Raw genomic sequence first — 20,905 nt, forward strand, 5'->3', positions numbered from 1 at the left:
TTTTTTGAGTTTTTATTGTATTTTCTTATGATTCCACACTCTCTCTTCTTTCCAATCAAGAGTTTGAAAGATCTTGGATCAAATTGAGCTAATTTCTTGCTATTCAAATATAATAATCATGAAAGAGGGGAAAAAGTTCTTGCGTTTGACCAATTACTTAGTCGGAAAAATTGACCTATTCAGCTGCTACCAAAATATACTTGTGAAAGAGGTTTTTCTTGTTTGTCAAGGGGGAAAGTTTCAAACTAAACGAATTTAAAGTGTGGGGTTTATATTCAATACGTATGGTTTTCAACAAATGAAAAAAAAAACTCGAGGAACACATGAGAAAGATGAGAAGAAACTTTGGCATCTTATTGTACCTTTAAATGGGATTATTTTTATAAATTTCCACACGTATTAAGAGAAACAAATTACACCAAAGAGATAATTAATTTTAGGAAAAAACATATATACTACGAGAAATAATTTGTGTATAACACGGGTTTGATTTATGCTTCTACAAAGGTTATTGATGAAGTTAAGATGGATCGGAATCTCTTGCAATCTCTATGCTTAGATTGCACAAAATTCTTTATAATTGTGAAAAACTCTTGATGCAAACTTATCTGTTCGAGAAGCAAATATTTTATTTAGACAAATAAATTTCATCAAAAACATCTCACAATTGTTTATCTAATTACAATTGCGGGAATCCGGATATATCGAGATAAGATAGGGAAAGATTTCTTGCAATTAATTTTGGAAGGAAATCTCTTAACCCATGTCCTATAATGAATAGGTTGACGTGGAATTGCCATTTTTTCAGCTAATGTATCGGTGCCGTACACGAAATAAATTTCTTCTAGAAGGGTCCATGTGCATGTGCATGTGACCAGGGGTGCGGACGAAAGTGACGAATGTCCTCAAATTTTTACAATTCTTTATAAAATATTCATATTTTATGAATTCGTCTCTCAAAAAATAATATATTTATCCCCCAAAATTAATATATTATGAGTTATTCCGTTTATATTTTTCTTTCTTTTTCCCTACATCTCGTTTTACCTTGTATTTATTTGTGTTTTTTTTTTTTTTTTTTTTGGTGCAAAAGCTTGGAATATGATGAAAATGTCTGTTTTTATTTATTTTTTGAGTAATTATTCTGCAGTCATTTGGGTGTACATATTTATTTTTTGGTACCATTTTTCTTGAACTCTATAAATCGTGTTTAGCTTATTTTGCTAATTGTTTATATTATTGTGTGTTTGTGATGCTATAAGATTAAATTTAAAAATTCTATGTTTTTTATTTTATATAAACAAGCATAAACACATACAGATGAATTATATTATTTATGTCCTTTTGTATTTATATAAGTCAATATTCCTAACTTATCAAAAAAAAAAAAAAGTTCGTCCCTTACACCAAAAATCCTAATTCCTCCCCTGCATGTGACCAACGGAAATGGATGAAGAAAATGGGAAATGACCATGATTATCACAAGTCAATTACCATTTATAAAGTACGAGAAATGCTATCCATCTCAAAAAAAATCTCCAAAATTTGTTCAACAAATAATGTGTCATAATTTTATGTAATTTATTATTTTAAAAAATATAACATCATCTCATGCAATTGTAACACATTATTTCAAAAATAAAATTTTAAGAAAGTGTAGCATTCTTGTAAAGTGCATAAATGTGTCATCAAATTTGGCTAGGCATGATAGCAAGGTGTAGTTGAAGAAGGATGCTTCTAAATACTTCCTACCCAGATCCATTTTTTCCGTACACAACCAAGATTTTGTTCGTAACTCGTTTACGCAACCAGATCGCCAAAGCCCGGGGAACAAGAACTCCATAACAAACGATAATTTGTTTTGACTTAATTTAAATTAATATTCTAACCGTTCTTTTATATATATATATATATATATATAATATGATTTCTATTTCAAGCAAAATAGAGAAGATTTTAATTCGATTGGAACCGCGTAGCGACCACAAACACACTACACAACCAAATTTAGTGCCATTCATAAACACGAAAAAGAAAAAGAAATCCACAAAGAAAGCCTATCCATCTAATTCTAACACTAACAAGAAAAATATTATGGTAACTTCACAAAGGTTTTTTGAACTTACACGCATTTTAAGAAGACTCTAAAAGTTTAAAAACTCTCAATTTAACCCTCGACCTTTTAATTTGATGCAATCTAACTTTCTTCGTGAGGATTTGACCTTAAATCTTAATAGAAACTATGAAAAATACTAGAATACCTTCAATTTTTTATTTTTTATTTTTTTTCAAAAAAAAAAAAAAAACTTTACATAGGACTCCTGAACTATCACACGTTTTGAAAAAACCCTTAAAATTTTTAAAAGCTCTCAATTTCACTCCCTTGAACTTTCAATTTGATACAATCTACCCCATTTCCATCAAAAATTAACGTTAAACCCTAACAAAAACGAGTAAAAAGACCAAATTACCCTTCAATTTTTTATTTGTTTAAATTTTAAATTAAGGGTCACTTTTAATTTTTTTTTTAAATTACAAGGGTATAAAAGTCATTTTATCACTTTTAATGTTCAGAAACAGATGAAGGGAGGTACATTACATCAAGGTGGTGTTTGGTAAATGGGTTGGCCTAGACACTGTAGTTGATGTAGATTGATGTGAAAAAAAAAAAAATGTTTGGTATAAAAAAAATGAAAAAGTGAAAAAAATTTGTTTTATAGTGATTTTTTTATTTGAATAATAATAAAAAGTGAATGATTTTATATAAAAAGTAAAAAAGTTATAATGTTTTTATGTTGATTTTTTTGGGAAATGGTGATGAATAGTGTTTAGGCCAACTCCAACCATTTTACCAAACAGGGCCCAAATTGAAAGTTCAAGGGGTAAAATTAAAATTTTTTGAAATTTGAAAGGGTCTTTTCAAAACATGTTGTAGTTCAGGAGTCCTAAGTTAAGTTTCTTTTGTTTTTTTTTTTTTTTTTATAAATAATAAATAATGTGAAATTAAGGGTAATTTGAAATTTTATAAAAGTTTCAAGAGTATAATGGTTATTTCATTCATTTTAACATATATTTAACACCTAATTATAACTGAGTGGATATATTATATTAAATTAGAAGTTCAATGTATGAAATTGAAAATTTTAAAATCTTCTCAAAACATGTGTTTGTAAAGTTCTCTAAAATATAAAGTCCTGAATTGGTTTAAGCAAATGGTGATTGATGACTGCCAAGTGCTATGGAGGAGGACAAATAGAGATAGGGCTGGCAATTTTGACACGACCAGTGAACCCGACACGAACACGACACAAAAAAATAGGTATTGGGTTTGGTCTTATTGGGTTCGGGTCTTAATCGAGTCTACCCGTTTAAGACTCTATTAATTCGTGTCTGGTGGGTCTACCCGGTGGGTCTGGCGGGTCGACCCGCCAGACACGGTTACTGTTCGGGTCTGGCAGGTACCCGTTAGACCCGGTTACTGTTCGGGTCTGGCAGGTACCCGTTAGACCCGGTTACTGTTCGGGTTTGATGGGTACCCACCAAACTCGGTTAAAAAATTAATAATAAAAATAAAAAATAAAAATTAAAAAAATTAAAAATAAAAAAAAAGGGTCAAAAAATGAGCATATTTGTAGTGTTTCATAATTTATATATTTGATTATATGGGATGGATCATGGATCCTTCAAGACTTCAAGTGGACAAGTATTTTGTAATGAATTATGAATTTAATGTTGATGCAATTTTGAGTTTTGTTTCTTTTTTATTATTATTATTTTGTTTTTGTTAGCTTTTTTTTATTATCTTTTTCTTTATTGCTATGATGGAAATGTTGACACATTTTACCGATCAGTCTCATTCATATTTGGATCATTTTGAAATAGAAATTTTAGGTTTGTCCCTACTTAGACTTTATGCTTTATGAGGTATCGATGATGGCCAAGTGGCTTACTAGTAACCAAGCGTCCAAGCGAACCCCTTGAGTAGGTCCGACTTAATAGATTTTGAGGCCTAAGACAACAAATTTAGGTAGGCCTTTTTTATATTTAAATATTTAATTAAATTATTTTAATTTAAAAACATTCTTCTTGCTTTTTGCCCTTATTATTATTATTATTTTTTCAAATGATTTGCAAAATTCATCTCTGTAATGAGACATTTAATTTCAACAGGTTACAGATATCATATTTTGTGTTGAAGTATACATAATTCTTTTTTAGTGGAATGTAATTTGAGCAAAATTAAATTTCTTTATACTAAAAATTATTTTAATAAATGAACTTAGTATGGTTGCTTATTTTAAGTTTAGGTGAAATCATGAGTTTAGTAATTTCTTTTTGAGTACAATTACGGTCACTTTCCATTTTTTTTTTCTTATTCTTTATTAAAGCCATTAATATATTGGAACTCAATTTTTTGCATTGACAGTGTATGGATGTATTATTATTACAATTTTTTTTTTTTAGGGATTTTCACGGGTCGTGTCTACCCGATTAGACCTAGTTATTTTAAACGGCTAAAACGGGTCATGTCGGGTTACCTGACTATTTTCGTGTTATAATCATGTCAGACCCGATCACCCGTTTAGCTAAATGGGTTGTGTCTGTGTATAGGCTAATCGTGTAATAGACACCTGCGAGTCATAATCAAGTCGTGTCAGATACTCATCTTGCCACCCCTAAATGGAGATAGGCGAGCTAGGAAGGTTACATGTGAGGATAACGAGGAATAGAATTTTCACAAACTATGTCAAGAATTTCCATAAACATTTAATAAGCACAACCACTCAATTAAACGAAATCAATTTTTTCGCTGAAAAGATGTTTTGACATTTGACTTCTACCCAAATGCAGGATAATAGCCGGCAACCTCTAACAGCGGCTAAAAATAGTCAACGATTTCTGAGGAACACTGGTGGTAGATTAGGCAGTAGCGATAATGAATTGTAAGAGTATATATATATGCAAGAAGGAGAAGTTTAAGCCGAAAAATGGTTTGTAGTTTTAAAAATAGAAATCATTTTACAGAAATTAAGAACTTTTTTCCTGATTAACCAAAAATATTTTTTAATTTTACAACGTTTAGTTTATGGTTTTAAAAATAGAAATTACTTTACGGAAATTTAGAGCTTTTTTTTTTTTTTTTTTTTTTTTCTAGTCAACCAAAAATATTTGTAATTTTACCACGTTTTTCAGTTGTACCAAACACTTAAAAAGATGAAGAAAGTGCTATTCAAAATTAGAAAATCAAAATAAAAGTTAAACAAAAAGGAGGAGGGGAAGTTTGACTTTAATTTTATTTTAATTTTTTTTTTAAAAAATCATTAATTGGGTGTTCATCATTTTAAAAATCACTTCATCCATCAGCTTAATTAATTTTTCGTACAATTCCCTAACGAAATTTCTAACATGTTAAGCAGTTGTCAAGTCTCTTCCAACTACGTAACACATCAAAGCAATGCCCATCTTTTCCGAGAGTTGTTATGTGAGATTAAAGAAATTGGAAAAAAAAAACACACACACACACAATTATAGGCAAGCAAAAGGCGAAAACTATGTCGTTTTCATAAATAAATAAAATGATGTAGAATATGATGGAGTAGTAAAAGTTATGTGTCGCATACCTGTTATGCCTCTTGATTATAACACATTTGGCACGCCAGCTCAAACCACTTTAATTGATAACGACCTTTTTAAAATGATGGAGTAATAAAGGTTATGTATCCGTCTTGTGCCTATTGGCTATGAGGTTTTTAGCATGCCACCTCAAACCGCTTTTAACTGGACTTTTGTGCCAAATTAAAGCATGAAATATGATGAAAATATCTATTTTTATTTATTTTTTGAGTGATTATTCTGCAGTCATTTGGGTTTACATATTTATTTTTTGGTACCATTTTTCTTGAACTCTATAGATCGTGTTTAGTTTATTTTACTAATTGTTTATATTATTGTGTGTTTGTGAAGCTATGAGATTAAATTTAAAAATTCTATGTTTTTTATTTTATATAAACAAGCATAAACACATACAGATGAATTATATTTATTTATGTGCTTTTGTGTTTATATAAGTCAATGTTCCTAACTTATCAAAAAAATAAAAATTCGTCCCCCACATCAAAAATCCTAGTTCCGCCCCTGCATGTGACCAACGAAATTGGATAAGGAAAATGGGAAATGAACATGATTATCACAAGTCAATTACCATTTATAAAGTACGAGAAATGCTATACATCTGAAAAAAAAAATCTCCAAAATTTGTTCATCAAATAATGTGTCATAATTTTATGTAATTTATTATTTTAAAAAATGTAACATCATCTCATGCAATTGTAACACATTATTTCAAAAATAAAATTTTAAGAAAGTGTAGCATTCTTGTAAAGTGCATAAATGTGTCATCAAATTTGGCTAGGCATGATAGCAAGGTGTAGTTGAAGAAGGATGCTTATAAATACTTCCTACCCAGATCCATTTTTTCCGTACACAACCAAGATTTTGTTCGTAACTCGTTTACGCAACCAGATCGCCAAAGCCCGGGGAACAAAAACTCCATAACAAACGATAATTTGTTTTGACTTAATTTAAATTAATATTCTAACCGTTCTTTTTATATATATATATATATATATATATAATATGATTTCTATTTCAAGCAAAATAGAGAAGATTTTAATTCGATTGGAACCGCGTAGCGACCACAAACACACTACACAACCAAATTTAGTGCCATTCATAAACACGAAAAAGAAAAAGAAATCCACAAAGAAAGCCTATCCATCTAATTCTGACACTAACAAGAAAAATATGATGGTAACTTCACAAAGGTTTTTTGAACTTAACGCATTTTAAGAAGACTCTAAAAGTTTAAAAACTTTCAATTTAACCCTCGACCTTTTAATTTGATGCAATCTAACTTTCTTCGTGAGGATTTGACCTTAAATCTTAATAGAAACTATGAAAAATACTAGAATACCTTCAATTTTTTTTTTTTTTTTTTTTTAAAAAAAAAAACTTCACATAGGACTCCTGAACTATTACACGTTTTGAAAAAACCCTTAAAATTTTTAAAAGCTCTCAATTTCACCCCCTTGAACTTTCAATTTGATACAATCTACCCCATTTCCATCAAAAATTAACGTTAAACCCTAACAAAAACGAGTAAAAAGATCAAATTACCCTTCAATTTTTTATTTGTTTAAATTTTAAATTAAGGGTCAATTTTAATTTTTTTTTTTTAAATTACAAGGGTATAAAAGTCATTTTATCACTTTTAATGTTCAGAAACAGACGAAGGGAGGTACATTACATCAAGGTGGTGTTTGGTAAATGGGTTGGCCTAGACACTGTAGTTGATGTAGATTGATGTGAAAAAAAAAAAAATGTTTGGTATAAAAAAAATGAAAAAGTGAAAAAAATTTGTTTTATAGTGATTTCTTTATTTGAATAATAATAAAAAGTGAATGATTTGATATAAAAAGTAAAAAAGTTATAATGTTTTTATGTTGATTTTTTTGGGAAATGGTGATGAATAGTGCTTAGGCCAACTCCAACCATTTTACCAAACAGAGCCCAAATTGAAAGTTCAGGGGGTAAAATTAAAATTTTTTGAAATTTGAAAGGGTCTTTTCAAAACATGTTGTAGTTCAGGAGTCCTAAGTTAAGTTTATTTTGTTTTTGTTTTTATAAATAATAAATAATGTGAAATTAAGGGTAATTTGAAATTTTATAAAAGTTTCAAGAGTATAATGGTTATTTCATTCATTTTAACGTATATTTAACACCTAATTATAACTGAGTAGATATATTATATTAAATTAGAAGTTCAATGTATGAAATTGAAAATTTTAAAATCTTCTCAAAACATGTGTTTGTAAAGTTCTCTAAAATATAAAGTCCTGAATTGGTTTAAGCAAATGGTGATTGATGACTGCCAAGTGCTATGGAGGAGGACAAATAGAGATAGGGCTGGCAATTTTGACACGACCAGTGAACCCGACATGAACACGACACGAAAAAATAGGTATTGGGTTTGGTTTTATTGGGTTCGGGATCTCTTGCAATCTCTATGCTTAGATTGCACAGAATTCTTTATAATTGTGAAAAACTCTTGATGCAAACTTATCTGTTCGAGAAGCAAATATTTTATTTAGACAAATAAATTTCATCAAAAACATCTCACAATTGTTTGTCTAATTACAATTGCGGGAATCCGGATATATCGAGATAAGATAGCCAAAGATTTCTTGCAATTAATTTTGGAAGAAAATCTCTTAACCCATGTCCTATAATGAATAGGTTGACGTGGAATTGCCATTTTTTCAGCTAATGTATCGGTGCCGTACACGAAATAAATTTCCTCTAGAAGGGTTCATGTGCATGTGCATGTGACCGGGGGTGCGGACGAAATTGACGAATGTCCTCAAATTTTTACAATTCTTTATAAAATATTCATATTTTATGAATTCGTCTCTCAAAAAATAATATATTTATCCCCAAAATTAATATATTATGAGTTATTCCGTTTATATTTTTCTTTCTTTTTCCCTGCATCTCGTTTTACCTTGTATTTATTTGTGTTTTTTTTTTTTTTTTTTTTTTTTTTTTTTTGTGCAAAAGCGTTGAATATGATGAAAATGTCTGTTTTTATTTATTTTTTGAATGATTATTCTGCAGTTATTTGGATTTACATATTTATTTTTTGGTACCATTTTTCTTGAACTCTATAGATCGTGTTTAGCTTATTTTGCTAATTGTTTATATTATTGTGTGTTTGTGATGCTATAAGATTAAATTTAAAAATTCTATGTTTTTTATTTTATATAAACAAGCATAAACGCATACAGATGAATTATATTATTTATGTCTTTTTGTATTTATATAAGTCAATGTTCCTAAATTATCAAAAAAAAAAAAAGTTCGTCCCCCACACCAAAAATCCTAGTTCCACCCCTTCATGTGACCAACGGAATTGGATGAAGAAAATGGGAAATGAACATGATTATCACAAGTCAATTACCATTTATAAAGTACGAGAAATGCTACACATCTCAAAAAAAAATCTCCAAAATTTGTTCATCAAATAATGTGTCATAATTTTATGTAATTTATTATTTTAAAAAATGTAACATCATCTCATGCAATTGTAACACATTATTTCAAAAATAAAATTTTAAGAAAGTGTAGCATTCTTGTAAAGTGCATAAATGTGTCATCAAATTTGGCTAGGCATGATAGCAAGGTGTAGTTGAAGAAGGATGCTTATAAATACTTCCTACCCAGATCCATTTTTTCCGTACACAACCAAGATTTTGTTCGTAACTCGTTTACGCAATCAGATCGCCAAAGCCCGGGGAACAAAAACTGCATAACAAATGATAATTTGTTTTGACTTAGTAATTTAAATTAATATTCTAACCGTTCTTTTATATATATATATATATATATATATATATAATATGATTTCTATTTCAAGCAAAATAGAGAAGATTCTAATTCGAATCGATCTAATTCAAACACTATCATGACAAATATTATGTTAACTTCACAAAAATCTCTTGAATTTTCACGCATTTTAAGAAAACTCTAAAAGTTTAAAAACGCTCAATTTAACCCTCAATCTTCTAATTTGATGCAATCTAACTTTCTTCGTTAGGATTTGACCTTAAATCTAACTATGAAAAATACTAAAATACCTTCAATTTTTTTTTTTTTTTAATTTCACATAAGACTTCTGAACTATCACACGTTTCGAAAAAACCCTTAAAAATTTCAAAAACTCTCAATTTCACCCTCTTGAACTTTCAATTTGATACAATTTACCCCATTTCAATAAAAAATTAACGTTAAACCCTAACGAAAAACGAGTAAAAAGATCAAATTACCCTTCAATTTTTTATTTGTTTAAATTTTAAATTAAGGGTCAATTTTAAATTTTTTAAAAAAAAATTAAAGGGGTATAAAAGTCATGTTTATCACTTTTAATGTTCAGAAAGGGACGAAGGGAAGTACATTGCATCAAATTGAAAGTTCAGAGAGTGAAATTAAAATTTTTTGAAATTTGAGAGGGTCTTTTTAAAATGTGTTGTAGTTCAAGAGTCCTAAGTTAAGTTTTTTTTTTTTTTTTTTTTTTTTTTTAATAATAAATAATGTAAAATTAAGGGTAATTTGAAATTTTATAAAAGTTTCAAGAGTATAATGACCATTTCATCCATTTTAACGTATATTAAACACCCAATCATAACAGAATAGGTATATTACGTCAAATTAAAAATTCAACGCGTAAAATTGAAAATTTTAAAACTTCAAAAAAATCTTCTCAAATCACGCGTTTGTAAAGTTTTTCCAAAATATAAAGTCCTGAATTGGTTTAAGCAAATGGCGATTGATGACCGCCAAGTGCCAAGGAGGAGGACAACTGGAGATGGGCGAGAAAGGAAGGTTACGAGACCAACAAATTTCCACAAGCTATGTCAAGAATTTCCATAAACATTTAATAAGCACAACACCTCATTCAAACGAAATCAATTTTTGCGCTGAAAAGATGTTTTGCCGTTTGACTTCTACCCAAAATGCATGCAGGATAATAGCCGGCAACCTCTAACAGCGGCCAAAAATAGTCAACGATTTCTGAGGAACACTGGTGGTAGATTAGGCAGTAGCGATAATGAATTGTAAAAGAGTATATGCAAGAAGGATAAGTTTAAGCTGAAGAATGGTTTATGGTTTTAAAAATATAAATTATTTTACGGAAATTAACGACTTTTTTTCTGGTTAGCCAAAAATATTTTTTTAATTTTACCATGTTTGGTTTATAGTTTTAAAAATAGAGGTCATTTTACGGAAATTTAAAACCCTTTTTTTCTGGTCAACCAAAAATATTTGTAATTTTACCACGTCTTTCAGTTATACCAAACACTTAAAGAGATGAAGAAAGTGTTATTCAAAATAAAAGTTAAACAAAAAGGAGGAGGGGAAGTTTGACTTTAATTTTTTTTTTTAATTTAAAAAAAAAAATCATTAATTGGGTGTTCATCATTTTAAAAATCACTTCATCCATCAGCTTAATTAATTTTTCGTACAATTCCCTAACGAAATTTCTAACATGTTTAGCAGTTGTCAAGTCTCTTCCAACTACGTGACACATCAAACCTATGCCCATCTTTCCCGAAAGTTGTTATTTGAGATTAAAGAAATTGAAAAAAAAAAAAAAATTATAGGTAAGCAAAAGGCGAAAACTATGCCGTTTTCATAAATAAATAAAATGATGCAGAATATGATGGAGTAGTGAAGGTTACGTGTCGCATACGTCTCGTGCCTTTTGATTATAACACATTTGGCACGCCAGTTCAAACCGCTTTAACTGATATCGACCTTTTTAAAATGACGGAGTAATAAAGGTAACGTATCCGTCTTGTGCCTATTGGCTATGAGGTTTCTAGCATGCCACCTCAAACCGCTTTTAACCGGACTTTTGTGCCAAGTTAAATTTACGATTGGCAACTAAATAAGTGAAAGCCGACGCTTGAATACTACTAACAATAGTATAAGACTCGTGAGTCATGAGGCATGCTTCCTTCTCTTGGAGCCTACCCTTCAATTGACTGCTTGAAAGTTGAAAATGAAGACTTCTTGTGTTGGACGCCTTCTTGTGATGATCTTCATATTTGTTTAACCAATGAAGGCTAGGTTCAGGTGTCTTCCAAAGTTTGAAGAATAATGATTAAAGTATTCAGGAGCCAGGAGGGGCGGCCATTACCCTTCACATATTTTTGTCGTTGGCTTTGTTTGGTAAGCATTGTAATCAAAAGAAAAATAAATGGAATTATTTTATTTGCATTTAGGGTCTCAAATTAGTACTAATTTAAGTAAGTAATATGGAATAGTTTATACGAGATTTATTTACTCAAATAAAATTTATTTATATTTATTGTGTAAACTATTAATAATTTAAATAATAAGTGGCAGATATCCTTATCGTAGAGCGCCTGTCATGAAAAAGATTCTAGGGCCAGGAAAGATTGGGCAATCTCCCACTCACATGACTGATGACACACCCTAGATATTTTTTTTCAGAACGTACGGCTCATATTCAATCAGCTTCAGTCATGAGCCCGAGGCCAGCCATTGATTAGGTCACGGGAGCACTCGGAGCCAGCCAATCAGGCCACTGTCAGATTGCCACGTAGGCAGAATATGATTGAAACTACTTAAATTAAATTAAAAAGACAAATGTTAAAGGTTAATAAATTTTTATATATTTAGCTCATATATTTTGGAAATCCTAGATGTATTTCTAACGTTCTCTCAATTATGATATAATTTTTAAAATTATCGTTGAATTTAAAATTATTATTATTAACTTTTAATCAATTGATGATTTTAAAAATCACATCACAGTTAGAAAAACACCAAGAGAACACTAAAAGAACATCTAGCATTTTCCATTTTTTACAATCAACAATTGAATTCGGGGTTGATCATTGATTTATGTAGAATATACGTTAGTTTACAAAATTGTAAAGAAAAATAAGCCAAATATGAAGACCTTATTGACCCCTAAGATTTCTCCATCTTACATTTACAAAAGTGGACCCACATAGATAGAGAGACAGAGAGGGTTTGAGGAGGGAAAGGAAAGCTTAAATATCGGCATTCTGGAACGCCAAGAGAGAGGCCGGCTATTTATCGGCCAGCGTCTCCACCATACACAAAATCATAGAGAGAGAGCGAGGGTGGTAGAGAGGGAAAGGGAGATTCGGTGAAGGTCGAGAGCTGCGTTATTTTCAGGTAATTCCTTTGTGTTATTGTTAATCTTTGGTTCGGTTCGTGGAACTTCGATTTTGTGGTTGAATGTTGAAGATTTTATGCAAATCAAATTCGGAAATTTTCCTTTCCTGGTGTACCTTGTGTAGATCTAAGTATAAATGATCGGTTTTGTCCCTGAATCTTCTCCAAGATTGAGATCTTTGCCTTCAGGTTATAGTGTTTTTGTTTCCAGCTCTGATTTTGAGCACAATCACAGAATGCATGCATTAATGCGATGAGCAAATATTATTTGTTTTTTCCTTTGTTTATAAGGGCTTGAAATTTCATTATTAGATCTAAACCTCATCTTTTAGGATCCTCATACTGTTTTGGAGTTTCCCCAGTCTGTTATGCCTATAGATTTAATTTATTATATTTTATTTTTAATTTTAGTTGTTAATCTTGTTTCATATCTAACCTTTGGATCCGCCAGCACAGCAAAATCTCTGTTTTTTGTGTACTAATTTTCTAAGATTCGTATATGCTTTATTTAATTTCTTATTCGTCGAGCACCTTGCTTTATCAATCTGCTTCTGAGTTCTGAGGATTATATTGCTGCGAAAACTTCTTTTTTTGTATCTGTGATTATAAACTGTAATGTATCTTAGTTTCTGCTTTCATGGTTGTTTATTGTTTTTTGAATGCATGAAACACATAATATTGTTCAGTTTCCCCTCTTTTCGTACGAGCTCCACTTTGATAGAATTATTTTCCAATAATTCATTTTTTTTCTCCTTTTCTGATATTGAGTAATAAAAAACTATTAATTGTGGTTCAAAACCAAGCCTCGAGTCGTTGCTAAGACGCCGTCACGCCCGCCAAACTTTTGGGCTGACCTTTCAGTTCTACCAAACCCCAAGTTTATCAATAAAACAGCAGCGTTTGATCTGAACTGTTGTTGCAGTCGATAAATATTGAAAATTCTCTTTAGAATTGAGTCTTGGATTGTTGCCGCTAGAAAAAAAAAACTATTTTGTGCATACCATAAAAAATCCGATAAAAGTGTGATTCTCTGTAGGAACGCTGGCCCAATTCTCTAAACGTCATCTATTGTATCTGGGCATTTTAAATCTTTATTTAAATGATTTTTTTTTTTTTTTTTTTTAATGAAAAAAAAGCATGAAAAATGCTAGGGGTTCTTCTACTATATTTTTAGTATTCTTTCAATTGTAATATGATTTTTTAAATCGCTAATAGATTAAAAAACAATAATAATTTTAAGTTTAATAATAATTTTAAAATTACATCATCACATCACAGTTGAGAGAATAAAGAACATTTCCCAAAAAGCATATTCCTCATAAGTGTTCAGTGTAGCAGACAAAAATAAGCAAGTTGGTAAAGGTGGCCACATGGGGGTGATGCTTAAAAGAGTATGTTGGTTCAGGATCAGTTGGTGGGTCTATTTGTACGTATTCAGAATATTTGCAAAATTAGAAAACGATTTTGAAAGTTACAGCATGGCATTTAGATCCCGTACAATTATGGTCCTGTCCACATAGGAGTGGGCAAAGAAAGTTGGGGCGGTCTGTAAGAGGGCCCTGTTGCTCGGGCAGATTGATTTCTACTGCATTTACACTTGATTCCCAAATTAACTCAATATACTAATGATATTCTAAGTTTTAAAAACCAACTACTTTATTCGTCAAATTATTTGTTATATTAGAAATTATTTTATATATATGGTAATTATTTTGGTAATATCATTGTTGTAAATGAGTTTAATTTTTTGAGTAATTTTTTTTTTTTTCAAATTTTCTAGAAACTATATAGGAATTGCTGGCTTAATAAAAATAGAAATAAAAAATATCAAGAGCAATAAGGGTAATTATGGTATAAAACTTTTTTGATGAGATGTTTTTTGGGGTGAGTAAGGTGGCTGACTTGTTAGAAATTGTTTTGAAAGAGTCCTGGGAAAGAATAAGTGATAATCCACGAAATGGTCCCTCTTTAGATCAAAAACTAGCTATATATTATTTAGTAATAACGGAGTTATGGCAACAAATTAAGTAATAGTTTTTGTTTTTGAGTAAAAGTAACAAAAAAAAATCTCTTAATATTTTATTAACCAAAAAAATCTTATTCTTCTCAAGAAACGGGCTCTCGTGGATGAGAAGTTCGCAATTGGCTTCTCATTGTGGTAGGGTCTGTCGCGCCAAAAATCTAAACTTTTAGCCTACTTTTGCTTTGTAGATTACTGTACCTTGGCCCTACCCTCATATAGTTATGAACGGGGCTTACCCGTACCTAGAAGTCTTAAGTTATGTTTCACGCTTGCACGTGGAGACCCTTGACCGAGCTACTAGTCTCGTCGATGAGTCGCTTCGGGTATACTTGTAGTCTTTGTTCCGCATTTATTTTATGCGCGTGAACGAGTTTGGTAGATCAAATTACTCGAATATAAAACCCGAGTTGATTTAGTACCCACACGAAATCCGCGAGTCCCTCAGAAAAATTATCAAAATTAGCGGTGTCAGTTTCGTAGACGACACTAGAATCAGGGCTGACCTAGTGTTTTAGCTTTGGAGGTTGAAGTCACGGATGGATTATATTATATGTATTAAGATTTGGAAGGATAGTATATAAAAGGTGCTGCTGTATTTTGGTTCTTACAATATTTCTTATTTTAGGCTGGCATGTTCTCTACAATATCTTATATGACGGAGGATTTGGTGTTTCCTTAAATTAACATTTGTCGTGGCGATATGGGCCAATGTTGGGGGACAATGACTCGTATTCCTTTGGTGATGATGCAGTCACACCTTTAGTCGTTGAGTGGACCCATTGGAAATTTAAAGTTGCCTTTTGCTTTTGGAGCTTATATTTCACCTTTGTTTTTGTGGTAGTGAGTCGAGCCTCACTTGGCACTAATAGTTATTGTTCCTACTTTCCTTTGTGCCTTTTCTTTTCTGTTGATTACTTGGTCCAATCCCATTTAACTCTAATCTCCTATATGAACTAGTTTCTTATTTAGTTTCACCTTTCTCCTTCCTTTACTTTGCATGAAGGGAATATCCTTAGGCTTTTCGAATATAGCCGATATTTGTGGCCAAATCAACCAAGACTTGCCCCCCCTTCAATTATGAAAAAATAACGATGAATAACCAAGAATCTACGACAACCTAAGTACATAAAAAGTATACAAGAGAGACCGCAAATTAGGGAGAAAAATAAGTACACAAGCCAAAAATGTATGCAAAATTAGAAAAGCAAAGGCTATTGTACACCGCCATCTAAGCATAAAGTGATTTGAACATAATAGCTTTTGTCTATACTACCGATCTCTCACAATCTTCAAAGCTCTTTGTATTTCACTCTTTCCAAATGCTCGGCATTAAATACATAGTAGTTGTCCTCCAAGCGTCTAACCTGCAACGACTTCCCAATTGACCTCCAACAACTCTACCACCGTTTTATGCATGTCCCATTGTACACCAAAAAGTTGGATGATCAAAACTCACAAATCTCTAGCCTTTTCACAATGGAAGAAAGGTGATCTATGGTCCCCTCGTTTCTCTTATACATGCCACACCAATCTACAACTATGACATGTTGCTTTCTCAAGTTATCCAATGTCAAAATATTTTCTAATACCACCATCAACACGAATAATGCCACTCTTGAGGGAGCCTTAGTTCTCCAAATTCTCTTTTAAGGAAATGGGGAGCCAGTCAGAGTGCAATGCACCTAATAGAAAGATTTGACCTCAAACTTCTTCCTTTTGGAAGGGACTAAATAGAGTCTATCCTCTTCAACTGGTCTGGCAAATGTAATGGTCAACTAAAGATTGCTGTCAGAATATTGCATATGATCAGCTACTAAAGCCTCCATACATTGAAAAATTCTAAACAAATTCGAAAATGAAACCAAAATCTAAGTGGAGAATCCCTGCACAATAAGACTTGTAGAATTCCTGCACAATAAGCCATGCCAAAAATTGATCTTTAACACATCTCTCACTTCATATATGACAAATCTAGAAAAGACTCTGCACCCCCTCCTAATGTAACCACTACCCTACCTCGGAGGGGCCAACAACCTCCTTAGAATACCAATCTCTCTTCATGGCATCATATTTAGTTTCTACCACCGATCTCCACAGAGCCTTCCCCTCCCTAGCGAAATGCCATAACCATTTTCTCAAGGGAGCTCAGTTAAATGGAATCAAGTTTCTAACCCCCAAACTTCCGGTACACAATGAAGATCAAATCTGAGACCAATTGACCAGATAGAATTTGAACTAATCACCAATTCCACCCCATTCAAAATCTCTTTTGAAGTTTCTCAATCCAATTAGCAAAACCTACGAGGATGGGAAAAAGGTGTTGTTGGGATATTGGTAAGAATGCTTTTAATTAGTGTCAACCTACCACCCTTTGTCAAAAACAACTACATTCCATTTTTTAAACAATACCATCCCATATTGATTTAGCCTTATACGAAGCCCCCAAAGGAAGTCCGATATACTTCATTGGCGAAGAAGACACCCTACAACCAAGTATACAAGCCAAGCCTCCGGGGGCTAACTTTGATTTGGATAATAAATTAGTCTTCAACCCCAAGACAACTTTAGAACCAAAGAAGAGACAACATATATAATGGAAATAATCCAGATTTGCATCTCAAAAGCTCAAGGTATCATTTGCAAACAGGAGATGAAACACAAATAGCTTGTCAGTATACTTCAACCCCATTGAGAAACAAGGTAAGAGCCCTTTTTCTATTGTGGCAGACAACATTCTGTTTAAAGCATCCATGACAATCACAAACAAGGAGATAAAGGGTCCCCTGTCTCAGGCCACAAGAGCTGAAAAAGAATTCTGAAGGAGATCCATCAATCTGCGCAGAAAAACTCACCATAGAAATATAATGAGCTATCTAAACTCTCTATTTCTCCCAAAGCCACATATCCTCAATAGAGACAACAGGAACTCCTAGTTAAAATGATCCTAAGCCTTCTCAAAGTCCAATTAACAGAGAATATCAGGTCCCTTTGATCTAATTCGCCTATCAAGACATTCATTAGCTACAACAATCGAATCTAAAATCTGTATCCCCCTAATGAAACATTCTGAGACTTAAAAATAACCTTCTCTAACACCGTTTTCTGCATGTTGGCTAGGACTTTAGAGATGATCTTGGAAACACCTCCTTCAAGACTAATAGGACGGCTGTCCTTAATATCCACAACCTCAACTTTCTTAGGGATAAGGGAAATAACAGTTGCATTGAGACTCTTTTTAAACTTCCCTTGAAGATTAATTTCTTTAAAAACATTCATGATATCCTCTTTAAGAACCTCCCAACAAGTCTGAAAAAACCCTTAGGACCCAGGGCCTTATAGCCATTAAGAGCTCTCACCACCTCAAGAACTTCACTCTTCTCATAGGCTCTTCCATCCAGGTAGCCTCCTCAACACCAGTAGAATTGAAGGGAAAGGCCATCTAGCTTTGTCTGCCAACTATGTTGTTCTAAATAAAGTTGATTTAAAACTGCACAATATGCTTTATTATTTTCCTAGAATCTGAAGAGATGGACCCATTAGCTAAGAAATCAACTATGATGTTTCTTCTGTTCGAATTAGGTACACGGTGGAAAAATTGTGTTCTTATCTCTCTCTCCCAACCAAAGAGGCCCTGACTTCTATCTTCAACTCACTTCCTTTTAAAAGAATAAACCTAGTCCCTAGAAATCTCTTCCTTTTTCAACTTTTCATCATCAGTTAAGGATCTTCCTTCTCAAAATTGTTTCTCTTTTTCTTCTCTCAAGTACATGCACTTTCTTTTTTATCTCCTTACTAATAAATTATGCATGCACCTAAATTGAGAACAATAAATAAAAAAACAATTCTAACGTTTATATTTAAACTTAACATTTTGCTTGAAAGAAGCATTGCATTTTGCATTTAAATTCATATAACAGTGAAATAACAATCATTTATTAATTTATTAATAGGCTGATAATGGACTCAGAGAATATAAATGAGCATAAAAAAATAAAAGAGAAGTTTAGCTGTATTCATTTTCCTCGATACTATGCGAAGATATTTTGGGACTTTGCTTGAATCTAATTACCTGAGTCAAGGATTGCATTTTTTACCCGATTGGTTCGGTTTCCACCCTTAAGGTCTAGGGGAATATGGTCATGTATCTGACATAGTTGGTACTCCAGGTAGTGGAGCAAATTGTCCTTATGGTTGTCTGATGGTGAGTAGAGGTGGGTTTCAACCTTAAAAGCATTGCAGAAGCCTTTGTTATTATTCTGATTCTTATTCTGATTCCTATTTATAGTAGCAGAATTTTCCAATAAAATTATTGAGCTGAGCACTTCTTAGAATAGCTATTTGACCTTAGGTAACTTACTGGAATCTGGTTTTCTTTCTTAAGTTTCCTTAGAATACAGTCTAGATAACCACATAATACTCACTATTTCACTGTTTTTTACAGGTTGGAGAACAATGGGTGCCGGTGGTCGAATGGCTGTTCCCCCGACTCAGAAGAAGTCTGAATCCGACAGTCTGAAGCGAGTTCCGCACTCAAAGCCCCCATTCACTCTTAGCCAGATCAAGAAAGCTATCCCACCTCATTGTTTTCAGCGATCTGTACTCCACTCTTTCTCCTATGTCGTTTATGACCTCATTATAGCTTTTCTCTTCTTTTATATTGCTACAAATTTCTTCCACCTCCTTCCTCAGCCTCTCTCTTACCTGGCTTGGCCAATTTATGGGTTTGTCCAAGGTTGCGTCCTAACTGGCCTTTGGGTCATAGCTCATGAGTGTGGCCACCATGCCTTCAGTGACTACCAATGGCTTGATGACACTGTTGGCCTAATCATCCACTCCTTTCTTCTTGTTCCTTATTTCTCTTGGAAGTATAGCCATGGCCGTCACCATTCTAACACAGGTTCCCTTGAGCGGGATGAAGTCTTTGTCCCCAAGAAAAAATCCAGTATCGCATGGTACTCCAAATACCTTAACAATCCACCAGGCCGAGTCCTGACACTTGCTGTCACACTCACTCTAGGCTGGCCTCTGTACCTAGCGTTTAATGTTTCAGGCAGGCCGTATGATCGGTTTGCATGCCACTATGACCCTTATGGGCCGATCTACTCGGATCGTCAACGACTCCAGATATACATTTCTGACGCTGGTGTTCTTGCTGTCTGCTATGGGCTTTACCGTCTTGCCATTGCAAAAGGACTTGCTTGGGTTCTATGTGTTTACGGAGGACCATTGCTGGTAGTGAATGGGTTTTTGGTGTTGATCACGTTTTTGCAGCACACTCACGCTTCATTGCCTCATTATGATTCCACAGAGTGGGACTGGTTGAGAGGAGCTTTGGCAACTGTTGATAGAGATTATGGGATCTTGAATAAGGTTTTCCATAACATCACAGATACTCATGTGGCACATCATTTGTTCTCGACGATGCCTCATTATCATGCTATGGAAGCTACAAAGGCAATCAAGCCAATTTTGGGAGATTACTATCAGTTTGATGGGATGCCGGTTTATAAGGCAATGTTTAGGGAGGCCAAGGAGTGCATTTATGTTGAACCAGATGAAGATGGCCAGACCAAAGGTGTCTTCTGGTACGGCAATAAGCTCTGATGATTAGAACTGGCAAAAATGCTGGTTGGTAAGTTTCAGATTCTTGTTGGGATATTTGCTTTCCTTTCTGGGTAATTTAGGTTGTTTGCTTGCTTTGGAATTGGACCTCTAGTCTGTCTTGTGCTTTCCAATCATTTTGTTGGTGGAAATGGACACAAGCAACATTTGATGTCTGGTTTGTATTGATTTGTCTGAATGTTGGTTTCTTTCTTGAACAATGTGCATAGAGCCAACACATTTTACTCTATTTTGCAATTACTCTATATCGTACTTTTCAATCAACTACAGAGGTTACAAACTTCTTTAATGATACAACTTAGAATGCGTTACGATACTAATTCATCTTGACAAAGTTATTTTGTAGTGCCTCTTTGTGGTGGCTTTAAGTTTTCTTTGAAGTGTCATATTAATTGAAGGCTATTATTTTGAAATATCATAATCTAGTGCTCCAAGCCAGTTTTAGATGATTTTTTTTTTTTAATTATAAAAAAA

The 20,905-nt window shown here is 32.6% G+C and overlaps 1 protein-coding gene across 1 annotated transcript; it reads left to right on the forward strand.

Moving 5' to 3' along the window:
* The first annotated feature begins 12,630 nt into the window (after positions 1-12,630).
* Positions 12,631-20,695, forward strand: FAD2 (fatty acid desaturase 2). The gene is made up of 2 exons (XM_059606470.2): positions 12,631-12,786; positions 19,251-20,695. The coding sequence occupies exon 2, from the start codon at positions 19,262-19,264 to the stop codon at positions 20,411-20,413; it is 1,152 nt and encodes a 383-aa protein (XP_059462453.2). The 5' UTR covers positions 12,631-12,786; positions 19,251-19,261; the 3' UTR covers positions 20,414-20,695.
* The last annotated feature ends 210 nt before the right edge of the window (positions 20,696-20,905 follow it).

The sequence above is a fragment of the Corylus avellana genome, chromosome 10, assembly GCF_965113065.1.
Source record: "Corylus avellana chromosome 10, dhCorAvel1.hap1.2, whole genome shotgun sequence".
Classification (NCBI taxonomy): domain Eukaryota; kingdom Viridiplantae; phylum Streptophyta; class Magnoliopsida; order Fagales; family Betulaceae; genus Corylus; species Corylus avellana.

Bases quoted from the DNA above. Each gene is read 5' to 3' on its own strand.
- FAD2 (XM_059606470.2), top strand. From the start codon at position 19,262: ATGGGTGCCGGTGGTCGAATGGCTGTTCCCCCGACTCAGAAGAAGTCT.